Source organism: Muntiacus reevesi, chromosome 1 (genome assembly GCF_963930625.1).
Source record: "Muntiacus reevesi chromosome 1, mMunRee1.1, whole genome shotgun sequence".
Taxonomy (NCBI): Eukaryota; Metazoa; Chordata; class Mammalia; order Artiodactyla; family Cervidae; genus Muntiacus; species Muntiacus reevesi.
Window position 1 is genome coordinate 220,264,305 of NC_089249.1, and position 22,361 is coordinate 220,286,665.

Genomic DNA, 22,361 nt, shown 5'->3' on the forward strand with positions numbered 1-22,361 from the left:
AGTAGTGAATAAATGAGTATATATACTTTGTGTTTATTTACATACATAACCAATGCTTTTGCATATTTTACTATGAATTTTGTATTTCAGTTAAAATTTTATATAAAATGAAGTCTTTTTATGAACATATGTCTCATAGCTTAGTAAATTGCTTCGCATAGTTGAAGTGCAAGTATGTTTACATGTGCATGTGCATCATGGAAAAGTAGTAAATATGCTGGGGTTCATTGGAATGTAGACATGATGGTGGGAGTTCACACATCTGTCTTTGACTAGGGAGAGTCATCCTCACCCTAAAAACATTGAAAATGAAAGAAAGAATCAGAGATTTATATTAAGTAATATCTGGACCAAAGAAAACAGTAGTTAGGATGTGAACACAGGAATTATACACAGTAATGAATCATTGTGATAATACACTTAAGAAATGACCTGACTATGATAACTGAATACATAGTACATATTTAGATGTGTGTGGTCCATATGCACTGATTAAAAATATATATAAATCTAGCTCACAAGACAAAACAACATGAAACATTAACTTAAAAGGCCAAAAATGTAAGTGGAAACATCTTACTTTATTGAAAAGCATGAATCAGTATACTTATAATTAAAATTATATACAGAAAGAGCATGACTATATATAATATGATTAATAGTAATGAAATACTTTCTATATTATTCTACAAAATCAATTCATATAATTTTATTAAACACCAGGTACTGTACTAGGGTTTATAGTATAGTGGAGGTAAAAGAAAGTCTTTCCTTCACACAGCTTATGATGTAGCATGGTTATAAATACACAATCTATTTTTTTTCAAAAGAAGAAAATTAATACAGGGAATTGGTTACATAGATGCTGAAGTGTTGAACGAATAAGAAGAAAGCCGAGATAACCACAGAATTTTCTTCCCTGTTCTTTTTCCTTTTAATCTCTTTTAAGTGCTTCCTTTTGGGAAAATGGTTCTAGTTCTTTCTCAGTGCATACATGCTCACAAAGCCCACAGATGCTAAAACTAGACTCATCTCAGCTTTGGGAGCACTCATACATTCAGAAGTTCCACAGGTGCTAAGTCTACAAAGCAACACAGGGGGTAAATCTGTAACTCCTGCAGCCATAAGCAGAGATTTTAGCTCTTCTTCCTTAGTTGCACAGCCCCTAGTGCTCAGGTGTGGTTTCAACCCCACTTCTGTATGTGTTCTTCAACACATGTCTGCTCCTGAGCCTGCCTGAAGCACAGGCACCTGCCCAAGTAGACAGGTAGACAGAGGTGGAGGCATTGGTGGGTGAAGTGCACAAACCCATCTGGTCCTGTGGGACTGGAAGAAGCAGTTGTGAGCTGGGTGAGAAAGCCTATTCAGGTTGGCATCCCTCCTAATACCAGCAGAGGCTGGGGCAAGAGTTTGGGGAGGGGACTACAATGGCAGCCCTGCGCCTTGCACACACACTCAACAATGGCACCTTTCTTAAATAGCTGCTCAAGCTTCTTCCGTGAAATTTCTGGTTTTGGAGCTCCTTACTCCCACCTCTTTGCAGCTAACAGTTTTCGCCTCCCTGGACCCACTTTCTGAATCCCATGTTCCAGCATCCAGCCCCTTTCACACCAGCAGAAACAAGACTCAGGCTGGGTGTGCAGGGTTGAGGCATGGACCATCCATGTAGGTTTTAGGGTTGCTATGTTCCCTTACAAGTCACTAAAGCTACCTCTCTGTCCCAGTTGATCTCTGCACAGGTGAGGGTGCTTCTCTGAGTTAGGGAACCTCTCCTCTCTTTCAGCTCCCACCAAGGATGTAGTTGCTTCCTCTTTTCTTTTTTCTTTCATTTGTCCTACCAAGATGTGTGGGGATTTGCTTATCATTTCAGGCATCTGAGATCCTCTGCTAGTGTTCAGCAGGTGCTCTGTGAGAACTGTTTAATTAGTTGATGTATTATTGATGTACTTATGGGGAGAGACAAACTCCATGTCCTCCTGTTTCTTCATCTTGACTCCATCCTGAAAAATCTGTTATTAAACTAAGTTTTCTTTTACTCTTGAAAAATAGTTAAACTTTATTTATATACAAGACTGATAGTTTTATTCTAGGCATTTTCCTTTGAGACTCCTCTTACCTCAGTTTACTCAGATGTATACTAATTTCCACATACTTAAAGATTTTTCTCTAAATTTTAAAAACATATTGTTTTTATTTTCAGTTTTATTTCATTATTTGAGAGAGTACAGTCGGTATGATTTCAGTGTTTTAACATTTTCAGGTTGCTTTCATGACCCAGAAAACTGTCTACCTTGGTTAATATTTTTGAATGCTTAAAAATAATTTGTGTTCTATTTTTGGAGGTGAAATATGTCAGTCTGCATTATGTCAGGGCTGTCTTTTTTTTTTTTTTTTTTTAGGGCTGTCTTTTTAATTTTTTTTTTTCCATTCAGAGTTTGTTTCCAATCTTTTGAGCCTTTCAGGAAGAAAAAGTCAGGTCATTTGAAGATGCTCACTTGAAACATATTCCTTACTAAGTTTATGTCTGAAAAAAATCAAAATAATCAAACTTTATCTCTTGAGAAATTTTAACCCTGAATCTGCTCCTTATGAGTTTTAATATAAACTCTGTACTTGGACAGTAATAAAATGCTCTTCAAGGCATCAATTTTCACAGCTAACAAGACTAACAGAGTGAATAATTATTGAAGAAAATATTTTGAAATGGAAAGAAGAGGAATAAATTAAAAACTTATTTTTATAAAGGAAATTGATTGGATTTTAGGGTAATGAATAGAAAGGAAGCAAGAAAGAATGCCGGAGAAACAAGAAAAAAATAAACACGGAAACCACTACCACTTTATTGAATCAGTTGGCAGTGCAAAAAAAGTTTTCTATAATTTTTCCTTCTATGAAATATTCTTAGGCTTTTGAAAGAAACACCCTTTTTCATACAATGTTTAAAAAGAAAACTATTTGATTAACAGATCACAAATAAGCATAACATTCCCTCTCATCTTTATCAAACATTTTCATCTGAGTCTCTCTTTCATCTTTTATGTGTGTTTTAGGCATTCCACCATTCACTAGTACTCCATCTGTTCCACCTAACTTGCTAATGACATTAGGGAATCACTGTGAACATTGCAAAGACTATGATAAATCAGAAAATAGATGTCTTAAAATGTCATGTAACTGTGTGTTATCTTTGATATTCCTAATAGCATAAGTATCTATAAAATTATCAATACACTTTAATGGAAATTACCAACTCAATTGTGCTAAAATGCTGAGACCACCATTTAACACTTGATGTCCATTTGCAAAAATTCAACTGGATTTTGGCGGAGTTATTTTTGTACAACTTTATAAGAAAGATTCTCTGTTTTATCAGAGAATATGTGAGAAAATTACTTTTTTAAAATATGCCATTTTATATTTACATAGCCTTATCTTATATGGTGGCTCAGACAGTGAAGAATCCACCTGCAATGTGGGAGACCCGGGTTCAATCCCTGGATTGGGAAGATCTCCTGGAGGAGGGTGTGGAAACACACTCCAGTATTCTTGCCTGGAGATTCCCGTGGACAGAGGAGCCTGGAGAGCTACAGTTCATGGGGTTGCAAAGAGTCAGACACGACTGAGCGACTGAGCACAGCACAGCACATCTTATGTGGGTAGAAAAATAGGCATGACCAAATATTTAAGAAATTTGTATTAGTAATTACAAAAAGAATAAAATAAATATGAATTAAATTTGTAGATCTCTCTCAAAGGAAAAGAGTACCTAAACACCTCTATTCAAACACCTCAGAGGTACCTCCCTATGGTTTCATCTTATAAAAATGACCCAATCAAAAAATGGGCCAAATATCTAAACAGATATTTCTCCAAAGAAGACACAGAGATGGCTAACAAACACATGAAAAGATGCTCAGCATCACTCATTATCAGAGAAATGCAAATCAAAACCTCAATGAGGTACCATTACACGCCAGTCAGAAAGGCTGCTATCCAAAAGTCTACAAGCAATAAATGCTGGAGAGGGTGTGGAGAAAAGGGAAGCCTCTTACACTGTTGGTGGGAATGCAAACTAGTACAGCCACTATGGAAAACAGTGTGGAGATATCTTAAAAAACTGGAAATAGAACTTCCATATGACCCAGCAATCCCACTTCTGGGCATACACACTGAGGAAACCAGATCTGAAAGAGACACGTGCACCCCAATGTTCATCGCAGCACTGTTTATAATAGCCAGGACATGGAAGCAACCTAGATGCCCATCAGCAGATGAATGGATAAGGAAGCTGTGGTACATATACACCATGGAATATTACTCAGCCATTAAAAGGAATTTATTTGAATCAGTTCTAATGAGATGGATGAAACTGGAGCCCATTATACAGGGTGAAGTAAGCCAGAAAGATAAAGACCAATACAGTATACTAACACATATATATGAAATTTTAAAAGATGGTAATGATAACCCTATATGCAAAACAGAAAAAGAGACACAGATGTACAGAACAGACTTTTGGACTCTGTGGGAGAAGGTGAGGGTGGGATGTTTTGAGAGAATAGCATTGAAATAAGTATACTATCAAGGGTGAAACAGATCACCAGCCGAGGTTGGATGCATGAGACAAGTGTTCCGGGCTGGTGCATTGGGAAGACCCAAAGGGATGGGATGGAGAGGGAGGCGAGAGAGGGGATCAGGTTGGGGAACACATGTAATCCATGGCTGATTCATGTCAATGTATGGCAAAAACCACTACAATATTATAAAGTAGTTAGCCTCCAACTAATAAAAATAAATGGAAAAAAATAAATAAATAAAAAAGTTTCCCAACTCTGAAAAAAAATGTAAATAAAAGGAAAATATAGCAAAATATGTACATGTAAGATTTCTTCTTTATACCCAAAATGTCATTCTTATAGTCAAATTAAAGAAGGAAGACTGGATGTGTAGAAAGAACTTAAGAAAACTCCAGAAAAATTTTCCTTCCTTTAGGCTTGTCTAAAAAAATTCATGATAAACATTTTCCTTTTATTTTTTCAACTTTAAAATATATGAAAGATAATTTATAATTTATTGTTTTTATAATTTTAAAATGTTTAGCTCATGCTGCATGTGTTGCTTAAGAAAGATAAATTCATCAAAACTTCATTCTGCAAATGGTGCATCTCCTTAGACAAATATATTTGAACACTAAATAGATGAATAAAATATTAATTTTGTACAGATATTTTTACAAAAATGACATGCAAATTGTAGGAATAAAGAGTAACTCATAAAGTACTGTCTTTGAAGTAAATCCACCCAATTTTAGTAATAATTCAAAGACTCTCATGTAGAGTGGATGTCATGATTTTCTGCACTGTGAACATTCTGGTTCAAAAGATCAGTTTCTTTTTTTTTCTTATGCTGATGCCCTTCCTCAGCTGTCTTTGCAAGACACTCTTCACTTCTTTGTTCCGCAGGGTATAGATGAGAGGGTTCAGCAATGGTGTGACCACAGTGAAGAAGAAACTGACAAACTTGCCATGTCTTGAAGCAAATTGGTTCTTAGGGTCTGTGTAAACCATGGCCACTGTCCCATAAAACATGAAGACCACAGTGAGGTGGGAGGAGCAGGTAGCAATGGCTTTCTGCCTTCCCTCCTCAGATTGGATTTTACCTAAAGTTTGAGCTATGTAGCCGTAAGAAGTCAGGATCAACCCCACTGGCAAGATGGTAAAGAGAACAGCAGAGACTGTCATCTGCCACTCAGTAGTGGAACTGTCTCCACAAGCCAATCTTATGAGAGAAGGAACCTGACAGAGAAAGTCATCCAGACAGTGGTGGGCACAAAACGGCAGCTGGAATGTGATAGGTGTTTGGGTAACAGATTCGATCAGTCCAGACAGCCAAGACATAAGCACCAGTTTCCAACAGAACTGAGGATGCATGATGATAGTATAGCGCAGGGGCTGGCAGATAGCAACATAGCGGTCAAAAGCCATCACCACCAGCATGCCACCTTGTGTGGCACCAACACAGAGCACCATGCCCAGCTGAATGATGCATCCGGTGTAGGTGATGCTCTTGTCTGGCCCCCGCAAGTTGAACAACATTTGGGGCACAACAGTCATGGTAAAACAGAGATCCAAGAAAGAGAGATTGCTAAGAAAGAAGTACATGGGGGTGTAGAGTTGAGGGCTCATGTATGACAGCAAGATGATAGTCACATTGGAGAGAATGATCATGGTGTATAAGAAGATCACTATCCAGAAGAGAACCATTTCTAGCTGGGGAAATTCAGAGTAGCCAAGGAGTACAAATCCCACAGGGAAGCTCTCGTTGGTGCTTCCTGTTGCTTTTGGCATAGAGTTTTGGACATAATTTTAAGGAAAAAAAAAATGTGAATAGATTTGAATAGGTTAACTAGACAGGAAAAGAATTTGTTTTCCATAGGGTCTTGGGAAATGGGACATACTGGTGATTTTCTTACGTTAGACCAATAGCATACAATCTTTCTTCTAAAAAGCTGTGAGTTTAACATAGAAAGGAGTATTCATTAAAAATTAACCTTGGGATTCATTTCCATAATCTGTAATCATAACATTCCCATCAGACATCCTCATAGACACACCTTAGATCACATGCATTTTCCTCCCAGATTGTTCATGCCATGTATGTAGTAGCTAAATAAAATGTTGAACAGCAAGGTTTTGCTTTGAAATATGTAGTATCTAATTTATCAGGGTAAAATTTGCAGTTTGGTGATATGAATAGGAACACATGAAATGGAGGTTCTAAACAGTGATACCCTGAACATAAATAATTTTTTAGTGTCTGAAGAACAGAAATTTGGGATAGGAACCATACCAATTTTTAAATGAGGCAAATCTAAGTTGAATGTCTTACCATTTTTAACTAAAGTAATTTAAATTTACTTAATAGATAACTTTAAAATATGTATCAATATTCTTATCTAATGAGTAGCTATAAGAACTCTTACCTCAGGTGTATCGCATGAATTATACCAATTATTGTATAATAATTCTGAATTATATGAATAATTGTATAATGTTCTCAATAATCACTTGGGGATAATACAAATCTTTAATATAGAACCATAACTTAATAATAGAAACATCAAACTAATAAAATTATAAAATATGTGTTTTTAAAGCTTTACATCATGGACAGGAAAGCAAAGAAAGGTGATTCATGGGCTAATGCTAATTAGTAGAAAGGTATGGTATTAGTTTTGGCTATCATTGTCTTGGGGTATTAATTTTGTCTTATAGGAACTTTATAAGAGCTCAGAGAATTTTAAGAATGTAAGAGGCATCAGAGACAAAAATACTGTTAGGTATACAAACTTGATATTTAGACTGTAAATATTACATTTTGCTAGTGGTCAAACAATACAAAAGTCTGAGGAGCATTACAGAGTTCTGCTACCATTCAGTAGTAAGTTCATGTGTATTTATTTAGAACCTTCCAGGTGCCAGCATGGGGATATCACTCTTTGTGACTCTATATACTGTAGCCTGCCCAGCCTCTGTCCATGAATTCTCCAGGCAAGAATACTGGAGTGGGTTGTCATTCCCTTCTCCAGAGGATCTTCCCGACACAGGGATCAAACCCGGGTTTCCTAGAGTTGCAGGTAGGTGCTTCCCTGGTAGCTCAGATGGTAAAGCGTCTGCCTACAATGCGAGAGACCCCGGTTCAATCCCTGGGTCAGGAAGATCCCCTGGAGAAGGAAATGGCAACCCACTCCAGTATTCTTGCCTGGAAAATCCCATGGACTGAGGATCCTGGTAGGCTACAGTCCATGGGATCGCAAAGAGTCGGACACAACTGAGAGACTTCACTTCACTTCACTTCTTTACCAACTGAGCCACCAGGGAAGCCCCGACTGGAGAGAGAAGAAATCCTTAATGCAGGCCCGTGGGAGAGAGAGCAAGTGGAAAAAACAAGCAAATAAATCATAAGTAGAATTCAACTATTTTAAAGATAATTCTAAAAGTAATAATTTAAAAATCAAGAGTACAACATGTATATCATCTATGGTGAAACAGATCACCAGCCCAGGTGGGATGCATGAGACAAGTGCTCGGGCCTGGTACACTGGGAGGACCCAGAGGAGTCGGGTGGAGAGGGAGGTGGGAGGGGGGATCGGGATGGGGAATACGTGTATCTCTATGGCTGATTCATATCAGTGTATGACAAAACCCACTGAAATGTTGTGAAGTAATTAGCCTCCAACTAATAAAAAAAAAAAAAATTTAAAAAAAATCAAGAGTACTGTCATTAAGGATAAAAATGGAGGATATGAGAACAGAAGAGGATCATTTTACTCAGAAGAAACAGGAAGACAAAGCAGTCTAGTACTGAGGAAGTGTGTCTGTACAAGGAATCCAGCTGGCTGACAGAATGTTAAAGCCTTGTACACTAGATGTGGTGAGACAAGTCAGATGAACTCAGCTTCTCTGTGCTAAGTTCCCATGACCATGTCCTGAACTGATTTCATTTTTTTTTTCTGCAGGATTCCTGAATCAACTATAAAATATCCATTTGCTTTACCAGACTGTATTCTTCCTTTAGTTCTCTCATTATTTGGAGTTTTTTTCATGTACTTACCTTCTCTTGGCTCAAAATGTGTCATACTCAACATTTAGACAAAAATGACCTAGTTCATATGGATTTATTTTTAAATGATGTCATGGGCTCATTTGTCATTACATAAAAAAAAAAAATCTTTAAAAATAATTCAAAGGAATTTGTAAATATTTGTAAAGATTTTTTTTACTATATAAACACATTTTATGAGCAGTATAGTATATATCCCTGGTGGCTCAGTTGGTAAAGAATCCACCTGCAATGCAGGAGACCTGGATTTGATCCTTGGATTCAGAAGATCCCCTGGAGAACAGAATGGAATCCACTCCAATCCACTCTAGTATTCCTGCCTGGAGAATTCCATGGAGAGAGGAATCTGGAGGGCTACAGTTCATGTGACCACAAAAAGTCAGGCAAGACTAAGCAGCTAACAAACTTACAAATAATTTAGCAACATAAGTATGAAACAAAACCAAAAATAAAGTCACCTTTAACCCCACCATCAAATATGAATTTTTCTGTAAAACTTTGGTTTCTTCTTTTTAGAATATATTTTAATAAATAATGCACATAGATATATAGATATAATATATAAACTATATCTGCTATATAGTATACTTAAAATGTGCATGGCTCAATATTATACCTTTTACACATTCTCATGACTAAATACTTTTAGAAATATAATCTGCTTGAGTATAATTTTAATGATTCATAGCATTTTATGTTACTAACAAAGTTTATATAAAATATTTTATTTTAAATGTATCTTTAAAAATTTTTGATAACCTAAACAACACTCTATCTATATAAAAATTCCTTTATTCTAACTAATACATTTGCATTAAGAAAATATTGTCTTCTATAGTTTCAGATTGCTTTCTATGAAGGCTCTTCCCTGATCTATCAGAAAAGGCAATTTTCATTTTTACTTTCCTCACAATCAGTAAGGGTCATCATTTTTCCTATTTGTAATTTATCAAGTAAATAAGTGAATCCCTATTATGAATTTAACTTGCATTTTTGTTACTTATGTTTGTTTGTTTATGCAAATTATTCTTCAAAATGTCTGTGACATTTTTAACTTGATATGCTTCCTTTTTCTGATTTTTCTGATTAATAAGTAGTAGGACACATTGCTTTTAGCTTTTGATATATGTTTACATGATTCAAATTATAAATTCTGCAAATTTAAATATATCTTATTATAGTTCATCTTTTTCTTCTCCCTATTTTCTGCAAATCCTGAATTACTTCCCATAATATCTTTAAATTTATTTGTTCATAGTTTATTTAAAATTTTTCATATACTTTTGCCTTACTGCTTGAGTTTTAAAATTTTTAGATCCAAATCTTTAATTAGTTTAATTTTTAAATGTAAACCTTATATAGAAAGTCTATTTCTAATTTGTTACTATATTATCAGAGTATTTTACTAAATAATCTTTTTTCAATTCACTGATTCACAATGATGATTTTGCTGTATTTATTTGCCAAGAGTTCAGCTACAATCATGATTGGGGGTTTCACATTCCATTGGAGAATCCAACCCCATTTTGATTCTCCTTCAATTTCCTTTCTAAAAAATACAGAAAGACAGATATAATTCTCTGTTAAGAGAGCTCTCCAAAATGAACCTGAGAGGACACTGATGAAGTGTAGCTTAAGTATGTCTCTGCCTCAGTGGAATTTGTCCTTTTGAACATTTACTATTCTAATAAGGACATCTAAAACATCTGCCAGAAACTCAAGTTACTCATCAGGTCCTTACCCTAAAATGACTGATCACAGCCTATCTCACTTGGATAAATAATTTTTTCTTGTGTCAGAATACAGACTTTTGGTTTTGCCTTTATTAGACCCTGACTCTTTTTTTTTCCCAGAATACTCTCAGCTTTGCTAAAATATGTCTCCTGAACTACATTTCTTAAGACCCTAAATAAATCTGTTTTTTGCAGCCACAATATTGATTATTGTTCAGCACTCTATTTTAATCAGATTATGATGCTAAAAATTTTTGTGATGACACTAGTCATACCTAATAAATAGCTTTATATGTAGATATTTGCTTGAATAGGCAATGAACACATTTCTTAAGACTGACTCTGCTTCAGATTATCACATATAAAGTGTTTAAAGAAATCATTAAAATCTAGGATTTATTTTAAACTATATTATACTAAAAAATAAACCAACTCTGTAGCTTTTAATATGGGGGAGTTGTAAAATTTATTTTTGTGATGTAAGAAATGAATCTGCCTCAATACAGGAGACCCCAGTTTGATTCCTGAGTTGGAAATATCCCCTGGAGAAGGTAAAGGCTACCCACTCCAGTATTCTGGCCTGGAGAAGTCCATGAACTGTATAACACATGGGGTCACAAAGAGTCGGACATGACTGAGCAATGTTCACAGGAAATGAAAGTGTGCAATAAAATGTCAATAACAAAACATTAAAAAAGCTCAGTTATGTGTGTGGCTGTATTTTAACATATACATTGTACATAAGTGAAAACATTATATCCTTGAGGTTAGAAAGGGCACAATAATAATCTGTTCATGTTAAAATACATCATGTTCCATGACATTCAACAGAAATGTGTATAGGTTTCTTTTAAGTCTAAAGACATATTATGACTTGAATTTATTAATATGTAAGCCTGATTATTTTTCTTTATTTTTAACTATTCTACATGGCAAATGTAAGTAACTTACCTGAGTTGGAAAACAGATCAGTGGCAGAATGTGGAAAACATAAGTTAGCTTGCCTGAGAGCCATTCAGAAACTCTTCCTTGCTCTTCTTGATATCAGCCTCCCCTACTCTGAGCTACTCTGCAGTTAAATAAATGTCACTGTGTAGTCATCAGGAGATGTGATCAAAGCAGTGAACCTTTCTTTCTATTAAGGAAAAAAGCATAAGCAGCCCAGAGGAAACAGCACTTCCCAGGAGGTCCCTGAGGCCTAATCATTGCAGATAATCAGCTGACAGTCCAGAAAAGTTTTAAAAGCCTATAAAATTAAAAAAAAAAAAAAATCCTTTGTTTTAGCATATGAAATGAGGTAGAAATTTAACTATTTTCAATTAATTCTTTTTAATTGCTCTCCCAACAACATTATCAAGCAAACAATCAATTATATATACTAAAATGTAAAGTCATTGGTTTACTTATTTACAAATTTTTACTAAATGACTATTTTTTCCCTATCCCTATGCTAGTATTAGGAAACATTAGAGATAAGAGAAAATCAAGAAGCATCAAAAATTATTCCTCAATCTAAAATTGATTGTATACACTATTATATAATTTAAAAGTTAGAGGACATTGGATAATTCAAAGCAGTATTTACACAAGAGAAAAGAAAAAAATAAAGTTAGGGACTGAGGATAAAGTAAAAGATGAAAACAACTCAGTTTTATCTTAGCCATGCATTGATGAAAAAATCAGTCTATATAGGACTGTGTAACACTTCATTAATGGTTACACCGTGAAGCATGGTAATATGATTAACAGATCTGAAATTCTTTAAAACATGTTTAAATGTAGAAGATTATGTCATTGGCATATGGTGAGAGTTTTACTTCTTCTTTTCCAAGAAAACAAGATTCCTTTTATTTCTTTTTCTTCTCTGATTGCTATGGCCAGAACTTCCATAACTATGTTGAATAGTAATGGTGAGAGTGAGCACCCTTGTCTTGCTCCTGATTTTAGAGGAAATGCTTTCAATCTTTTGCCATTGAGGATAATGTTTGCTGTGGGTTTGTTGTATATAGTTTTTATTATGTTGAGGTATGTTCTTTCTATGTCTGCTTTCTGGAGAGTTTTTATCAAAAATAGATGTTGAATTTTGCCAAAGGCTTTCTCTGCATCTATTGAAATAAGCATATGGTTTTATCTCTCAATTTGTTAATATGGTGTATCACATTGATTGATTTGTAAATATGGAAGAATCCTTGCATCTCTGGAATAAAGCCCACTTGATCATGATGTATGATCTTTTTAATATGTTGGATTCTGCTTGCTAGGATTTTGTTGAGGATTTTTGCATCTATGTTCATCAATGATATTGGCCTGTAGTTTTCCTTTTCTGTGGCATCTTTCTCTGGTTTTGGTATCAGGGTGATGGTGGCCTCATAGAATAACTTTGGGATTTTTCCTTCCTGTGTAGTTTTCTGGAAGAGTTTGAGTAGAATAGGTGTTAGCTCTTCTCTAAATTTTCTGTAGAATTCACCTGTGAAGTCGTCTGATCCTGGGCTTTTATTTGTTGGAAGATTTTTTTTAATTACAGTTTCAATTTCTGTGTTTGTGACTGGTCTGTTCAACTTTTCTATTTCATCCGGGTTCAATTTTGGAAGGTTATCCTTTTCTAAGAATTTGTCCATTTCTTCCAAGATGTCCATTTTTTTGGCATATAGTTGCCCATAGTAATCTCTTATGATCATTTAAATGTCTGTGTTGTCACAATTTCTCCATTTTCATTTCTAATTTTATTGATTTGAGTCTTCTCCCTTTTTTTCTCTTGAAGAGTCTGGCTAATAGAGTTTATCTATTTTGATTATCTTCTCAAAGAACCAGGTTTTAGTTTTACTGATCTTTGCTATAGTCTCCTTCAATTCTTTTTCATTTATTTCTCCTCTGATTTTTAAGGTTTCTTTCCATCTACTAACTTTCACAAGCAGCTCATGCAGTTCAATACCAGAAAAATAAACAACCCAATCAAAAAGTGGGCAAAAGACCTAAACAAACATTTCTCCAAAGACATACAGATTGCTAATAAACACATGAAAAGATGTTCAACGTCACTCATTATTAAAGAAATGCAAATCAAAACCACAATGAGGTATCATCTCACACTGGTCAGGATGGCCATCAACAAAAAGACTACAAATAATAAATGCTAGAGATTGTGTGGAGAAAAAGGAACCCTTTTACAACATTGGTGGGATGAAAACGGATACAGTCACTATGGAGAATTGTGTGGAGATTCCTTGAAAAACTGGGAATAGAACTGCCATACAACACAGCAATCCCACTACTGGTCATATGCCCCGAGAAAACCAGAATTGTAAAAGACACATTAACACATATATATGGAATTTTGAAAAAGGGTACCAATGATCCTACATTCAGGGCAGCAAAGGAGACACAGACATAAAGAACAGACTTTCAGACTCAGTGGGAAAAGACCAGAGTGGAATAATTTAAGAGAATACCATTGAAACATGTACATTGCCATATGTAAAATAGACGACCAGTGCAAGTTCAATGATTGAAGTAAGGCACGCAAAACCTGTGCTCTGGGACACCCTAGTGGGATAGGGTTGGGAGCGAGGTGGGAAGGGTGTTCAAGATGGTGGGGATACATGTATTCCTGTGGCCAATTCATGTCGATGTATGGCAAAAATCATCACAATGTTGTAATTATCCTGCAATTAAAATTAATTAACTTAAAAAATCCTAATGGAAAAGAAAATGAAAAAGAATATATATGTATAACTGAGTCACCTTGCCATGCATCAGAAATTAACACAACACTGTAAATCAACTATAGTAAAATAAATTCTAAGAAATAAGTTAAAAAACATACTTCAAAATCAAATTCTGAATAAAATATGTTGAGAGCTAAAATAGAGACACATGAAAAAATAAAACTTAGACAACACCTAAAAAGAAAAAATATGATTTGACAAAAAAGAATCACAAAAGCAAGACTGGCATCATCATTATATTGACATAAGAGGCTCCGTGATTTTGTGCCCCCATAAGCAAACAAACAAACAAACAAAAACATCATCCTTCCATGGACAAAAATATTTTTGATAAAACTGTTTTCATATCCATATGCCAGGGGATTCTGGAAGGGTCTGGTACATTTACACATTGAGTAATAGGCAGACATACCTCAGTTCTGACTATAGTTCCTGAAGTGGCCAATGAACTAGGCTCAGGAACTCTTAGCTGTATTCTAGGATTCCCTGGAGAACACTTCTTGTGCAATCATCCACACACATTTGAGTGTGTAAGAGGAACAGTTTAGCTTATCCATATTACCCATCCGCAAAGTGGCCCATCCATGAAATTTATTTTTTTGTTCAATATTTTATCCCCAGAGGAGAAAGAGTGTGCCAGTGAATACTTAACCTCACCAGTTATATGGAACAGGACAAAGGGGCTCATTTTTCTCACCTCTTTCAGAGAACTAAAGCAGGTGCTCCATTACTGGGGATTGGAAAGTGTGGAAGAACAGCAGATAGGAATAGCAGAAGGCATTAAAGAGACATGGATATGAACCACATTACAGATTTCAATGAGAAGTCTAATCACAAGCCACTGGAAATGTGTTTTCCATTAATTTCCATACCTGGGCCATGGGCATGCCAGCACACTGCCTCACCGACATGTCCCCTCCCCCCACTTTGTGGCCATTTTCCTGTATGCACTTACAAGGATTGCATAGCAGGTTTTGACAGATAGCTAGTGAATGTACAAAGAGTATTCATCAAATCTGGAGGCCAGGGAAATATTACAAACATGGGTTCTAGAGTTATATGTGAGAAAGCAAAAGAGAGATTGACAGAATTCCAACTGGTGAGTTGCATGATCCAGAGAAGGCACACAAGCTTAGGAGCTCTGCCCCAGTTAGAGCAAGAAGCATGGAACAGGTATATCAATAGAAGGTTGAGAAAGCTTCAGAGTCTCTGTGCAGCTCACAGTGTTTCCCCTCTTAAGACAAGCAGTAAAACCTAGAAGAGATAACTGTTACTTTAAATGCAAGAGGATCAAATAAAAATCATAAGAAATATGAGAAGTTTAAAAGCAACATACACCAACAAAGGATCACAATAATCATCTTGTTAGTCAAACCGAAAGACACAGAGGTCTTCAACTTATCAGATAAACATTTTAAAACATCTGCTGTAAGGGAATTCAATGAGTTATAAGAGATCTTGCATGCATGCTCAGTTACTGAGTCATGTCCAACTGTGTGCAAGTCCATGGACTGTAGCCCTCCAGGCTTCTCTGTCCATGGGATTTCTCCCAGGCAAGAATACTGGAGTGGGTTGCATTTCCTTCTCCAGGGGATCTTCCCAATCCGAGAACTGAACCTGTGTCTCCTGCATTGGCGGGCAGATTCTCTACCTGAGACAACAGGGAAACTCTACAAGAGAATACAAAAAGACAATTCAGCAAAATAAGGGAAACAATGCATGACCAAATAAACTTTAAAAAGAAGTAGAAATCTTTAAAATATTCTGGAATTGAAGAATATAATACATGAAATGATAAATACTAAAGAGAGCATCAAAACCTGATGTGGTCAAGCAGAGGAAATAAATTGCTGAAATTGAAGACAGGAACTTTGAAATTGTCCATTATAAGAGAGCAAACTAAAATAATTTTAAAAGATGAGAAAATAATAAAAAATTATAAAGAAAGCTTATGGTGTATAAATTACAACTTAAAGGGTAAAATTGAGAATCATTGGAATTTTAGAAAGAGAAGAGAGTGATAAAAGAACAGAAAGTTTATTTTTTAAAAATAGTAATGGCTAAAAGCTCTCAAATATGGCAAGGACATAAGTATTCAAGTTCATGATGCTCATAGGTTACCAAATAAGGTCAAATAAAGAGATTCTCTCCAAACCTTGTTAAACTAAAATTGTTAAAAATCAAAGACAAAGAGTGAATCTTCATTGATACATAAGAAAATGTTTGTAACATACAAAGACATTTACATACCAATATCAATGGGTTTCTTAAAGACCAGAAGAGATTGGGATGATATATTCAATACAAAAAACCAAATTAAGCTGTTAATGAAGTATATTATTCACAGAAAAACAGTCCGACATTCCCAGGCCAAAAAAAGAGGGAATTCTTCACCATTACATCCACTTTAGAAAAAATACAAAAACAGTCTTTCAAATACTTATTAAATAAAGTTAGTTTGTAACATGAAAGCATGTGAAAAATTCACCATACTGGTAATATAGTCAAATCCAAGCATTAATACTTTAACATGGTAATATATTAGTAACTTAACTCTAGTATAAAGGTTAAAGGACAAGAGTATTAAAAGTAACTATAGGTAAAATAATTTATTAATAAATACAGCAAAAATAAAAATAAGCTGGAGAGAAATATAGTTTTGGTAGATCATTTATCAGTTTCGGATAGATTGTTGTATCTAAGATGTTTTATATAAGCCTAATAGTAACCACAACAAAAAAAAAAAAATCTACAAAGGATTTACAAAAGGGAAAGCAAATGGAATCAGTGTACCATTACAGAAAATTATCCATTTCAAAAGGAAAGTAACAATAGAGGAGGAAAAGAACATGGCAACTACAAGACACCTAGAAAACCACAAGACGTTATTATCATTATTAAGTCCTTACCTATCAACAGTTATACTACATACAAGTTGATTGAATTCTCCAGACAGAAGGCATTAAATGGATAGATAAACTAGGGGAAAAAAACAAAAGTGAAACTACTCTATGTTGCTTATAAAAGACTCACATCAAGTTTAAAAATATATGAAGGCTCAAAGTTAATAGATGGAAAAAAGATGTCTCATACAATTGAGATTCAAAAGATAGAGTAATTCTACTCACTTTAGACAAAATAAACTTTCATACAAAAATGGTAACTAAAGACAAGGTCTATATATAATGATAAACAAGATTAAGTCATCAAGAAGACATAACATTCATAAATATATCTGCACTTAACACTGGAGTGCCCAAATATATCAAGGAAACATTAACAAATCTTAAGGGAGAAATGGGCAGCAATGCAATAATTATAGGGTTTTCCAGTAACCCACTTTCAAAAGTGAATATCATCAAGAAAAAAAATCAGCAAGGAAACTTTATACTAGGACCATGCCATACATTATATAAAACTAATAGCCATACACAGAACATTCCATAAAACAGCAACAGAATACACATTCTTCTCATAAACACATGTAACATTTTCAAACATAGTTCATTAGGTCACCAAAGAACTCTTACATATTTAAGAGATTGAAATTACACCAGGTATATTTTTCAAGCACAATGGTATAAAACTAGAAATCAAAAGTAGAAGGAAACCTGGAAAAATGTTTAGTAATAAACAACTGTGTTAGGAATAAAAAGAGAGAACTTAATTCAGCAACTTAATTTTACACCTCAGGGAACTAGAAAAACAACTAAGCCCTACTAATGGAAAGAAATAAAAATCAGAACAGAAATAAAACAGAGATTAGAAAAATAAAAGAAATATTTTTAAAAGATTAAAACAGGTTTTTTGAAAAGACAAATAAATTTGACAAAATTTCCAACTAGAAAAATAAAAAAGTAATGGGGAAATACAGTAAATAAAATCACAAATTAAAGAGGAGTCATTACAACTGATACCACAAAATGCAAAGACTCATGTTTTGTATTATATTGACTACTATGAATAGGTATATCCCAACAAATTGGATAACCTAAAAGAAATAAGTACATTCCTAGAAAACTATAATATACAAAGATAAAGTCATAAAGATATATAAAATCTATGCTTATATAACTTATACACAGTGTACATCATGCAAAATGCAAGTTGGATGAATCACAACCTGGAATCAAAACTGCCAGGAGAAATAACAATAACCTCAGATATGAAGATGATACCACTCTAATGGCAGAAAGAGGAACTAAAAAGCTTCTTGATGAGGGAGAAAGAAGAGAGTGGAAACGGTGGCTTGACATTCAATATTTAAAAAAACTAAGATCATGGCATCTGGTCCCATCACTTCATGGCAAATAAATGAGGAAAAAGTGGAAATGGTGACAGATTTTTTTGGGGGGTTTCCAAAATTGCTATGGATGGTGACTGCAGCCATGAAATTAAAAGACACTTCCTCCTTGAAAGGAAAACTATGACAAACCTAGACAGTGTATTAGAAAGCAGAGATATCACTTTGCCGACAAAGGTCCATACAGTCAAAGCTATAGCTTTTCCAGTAGTCAAGTACAGATGTGAAAGTTGGGCCATAAAGAAAACTGAGCATTGAAGAATTGATGCTTTTAAATTCTGGTGCTGAAGAAGACTCTTTTTTTTTTTTTTTTTTGCAGATCATAGTGCTTTATTAAACATATTCATGTATTCTTTTCCCATTTCTTTTAACACAAAAAATTTACTCAATCATCAGTAATTTTCATCTGACATTTCACTAAGTACAGGATTCATGATGTCAACATTATTAGATCAGTCATTCTAGTGGGTCACACAAGTTTATCCTCATTGTGCCAAATACCCACTTAAAAGATAAGCTGAATAACAGATGCCTCCAGGTGTATACAACAACCTCAGTTTCTTGAAGTTAGCTAGTACTGTTCAACAGGTCAGATTGCTAGTCTACAAAAATAAACTGGAAAAGACTCAAGTGTACAGCTTTACATATCAAATGGCAAGTTCATTTCAACAAGAACCTCTACAAGTATCAGTTCATTTGTACAAGTTCTCTGCTGTCATCACAAAGCCTCTCCTGAACAAAGTTATAAGTTTAAAATTTAAAACAAGCTTGATGAGATAAAATGTACCAGGTGGCTTTTCTGTAGCAGAAATTAATTACAACCATTTTTTCTCAAGCAATTTTAAAGACAAGCCAAGTTGAAAATAAGTATTCAAGCACACAGTAAACTAAAGTCTATATGTAGAAATTCAGGTACAAAGCACAGCAGAGCCTATGAAGATAATTTAGAAATATAAACTAGCAACAAAGCAATAATTTCTTTCAAATAACAGGAAAAAGTTCTCCAATACCATTATTGAGATCATTTAGTGTTTATTAATTTCAGAGTTCTTTTAAAATCCTGTTTCTAATTATATTTGATCACAATATACCAACAGATACTTCCCTGGTGGCTCAGAGAGTAAAGCGTCTGCCTACAATGCAGGAGACCTGGGTTCAATCCCTGGATCCGGAAGATCTCCTGGAGAAGGTAATGGCAACCCACTCCCAGTATTCTTGCCTGGAAAATCCAAATCGACGGAGGAGCCTGGTAGGCTACAGTCCATGGGGTCACAAAGAGTCGGACATGACTGAGCGACTTCACTTTCTTTCTTTATACCAACAGATAAATCATACTGGATGAAATAAATGGCAATTTAATTTCTGATTAACTCCTTAATGACGTTCCAGATTTGTATATGGTAGAAAGGTTCAGGAAACTGGATTTGCATAAATCCCTGCTGGTATTTATAAAAGCTTTTAAAAGTTAAGTTTTGTTCTTATCCATTTGTTGATCCACATTATTAATGTAAAACTCTTAAGGGTTTGCAAACAAACACTTAAGTTTTGGGTGTTGGAGTGATTTAAGTTCTCAGGAGTGCTATTTTGACTTACTGACTAAATAGTATCACCTCTTTTCTTCCCCTTGCTCATTAAAAAAAAAAAGTGCAGAATGGTAGCAAATTTCCAAACTTAAAAAAAATTAAGATTTTTCAAACTTGGATTAAAGCCTTGGTTAAGAGATATGCCGAATATATATTCCACTTTAAAAATTTTTATGAACTGAACATGAAACAAAGATGAATTCCAGCTAAGTCATACTCTTTTAGAATGAAAGAGGCATGATGAGATGTTATTAAGATATGACACACTTATCATCCGTAACCAAAAAATTCAATTCCCTGCCTGAAGTTTATGTGGAAAATGATACAAAGTCTACTGCTGATTTAAAGGACTGTAAGATAACATTTTTAAAGCCTGTCAAACATTGATAGCACTTATCAATATACTTAATCTTCAGCATTAATCTGTGGAGCCCATTCCATTCAACTTAAGTCACATATCCATAGTTGCTTTTACTGTGTTTTTTAAAAGGGGTACTGCTAATAATTTAAGTCATCCTTGTGCCAAGTGGCACAAGTGGTTAAGAATCCATCTGCCAAGCAGGAGACATGGGTTTGCTCTCTGCGTGGGGAAGATCCCCTGGAATAGGAGATCACAGCCCACTTCAGTATTCTTGCCTGAAAAATTCCGTGGACAAAGGAACTTGATGGGTTATAGTCCATGGAGTCACAAAGAGTCGGGCACAACTGAGTATGTAAGCATGTGAGACCAAATAGATGTGAAGAATTCTTTTTATATCTTGGATGCTTCAGATAATTCTTAAGAACTTAAAATGATTTATGTGTTCCTCCTTAATATGAAACTTTTTTAACATAGCTTCTGACCAGCAAAGAAATGTTCCTTAGGTACTGTAAGGTTTATTAATGACGGAGCATGAACCCAGGGTGAAGTGTACAATTTGGTATAACTACTGACAGTTAACAAGCACTATCTTATCTGCTGAGAGCAAGAAATGCCTTTACCCCACTAATCCTGAGATTCTTGAGGGAAAACTAGTTTCACAAACAACTTTTGAAAGAACCCATATATAATAATAATCCTAAGAACTGCACATATTCAGGGTATTAGAAAAGATGTTTTCTTTTGTAAGGCATCAATGATTAAATTAATATAATGCATGTCTAATACAAGATGGTTAATACTCACAAAACCATGAATCTTTTCTTTTAACCTTCTCTAGTTCCTGCTACTTTTACCACCTTAAATAATAAAAGAATGCCTCTTGGTCTAATCAACTATGGTTATTAAAAAAAAACTAATTAAAACATCTGAAACTATTAGGCACATCAAAGGTACAGTTTATGTAGTTCAAGGTTCCCTTCTTAAGGGGCAGATGAGTTACCTGGCACATTATACATATGGAACTGTAAAGATCATCCACTAAATTCAACTTGCACATTTTTAGTTAAACTGAAAGACTTATATAGTAAATATTCAAATACACCATATCTTCAGTTACAACTGAATAAGTGTAACATTTTACCAGATAAAAAGCTGGAATTTAAGTATGAGAATCCTTCATACACTGTGCTAGTATTGGTCTCTTCTTTTTAGACAAAAGCCAGTCAGTCAGTCATCAATACTTTCAACACAGCAGTTAAAAGATAAACGTCCAAAACAGGTGACTCGGTTGTAGTCCATAATTTAGCAATTCAATGCCACTGGCATCATAATGCTGTGGAGAACAGCTGTATCTCCATATTTTAGTCAGATTTGTCTTTTTTCTTTCCTGTTAAGGGCACTTTGTTTACAACAGCAGACCCAACAGCTGTAACACCTCCAGCCACAGCAGACACGCCCCCTTTCACCAGCCCTATTCCCATGGAAGGCACAGTTGTAACAGCTGTTTTGGTCACCTCCAGACTCTTTCCACCAATCCAAGCCACGCCACCAATGGTGGCACCAACAGCTCCCTTTGTAACACTGAAGATACCCCAGTCACACGGGACAGCATGCCTGGTTGCTGTTGTGGGTGATCTTTCATTGAACCTTCTGGTGGCTCATCGCTAAGGTATGATGGGATTTCTTGTTGGTTTTTATCTGTCTGATTCGTGATCACCACCGGGTCGGGGGCCGGCGCCGGGGCCGGGCGGAGGAGCAGGCAGCACCGAGGAAGGGCGAGGCGGCCTGAGCGGCCGGCACAGCCTCAGGCAGTCGCGGGCTCCGGAGACGCCTCCTCCGGCTGTGGAGTCAGAAGACACCCTGAAGAAGACTCTTGAGAGTCCCGTGGACTGCAAGGAGATCAAACCAGCCAATCCCAATTGTTTACGATTGGAACCCTTAATATTCATTGGAAGAATTGACGCTGAAGCTGAAGCTCCTATACTTTGGCCACCTGAATGTGAAAAACTGACTCATTGGAAAAGACCCAGATGC

At 35.2% G+C, this 22,361-nt stretch overlaps 1 protein-coding gene and 1 pseudogene across 1 annotated transcript; both read right to left on the reverse strand.

The window, feature by feature from the left end:
• Positions 1-5,375: 5,375 nt before the first annotated feature.
• On the reverse strand, positions 5,376-6,347 carry LOC136157936 (olfactory receptor 2H1-like). Its single transcript, XM_065919717.1, has one exon. The coding sequence runs from the start codon at positions 6,345-6,347 to the stop codon at positions 5,376-5,378; it is 972 nt and encodes a 323-aa protein (XP_065775789.1).
• Positions 6,348-20,929: 14,582 nt separating this feature from the next.
• On the reverse strand, positions 20,930-22,105 carry LOC136167540 (transmembrane protein 263-like; annotated as a pseudogene).
• Between the last annotated feature and the right edge of the window lie 256 nt (positions 22,106-22,361).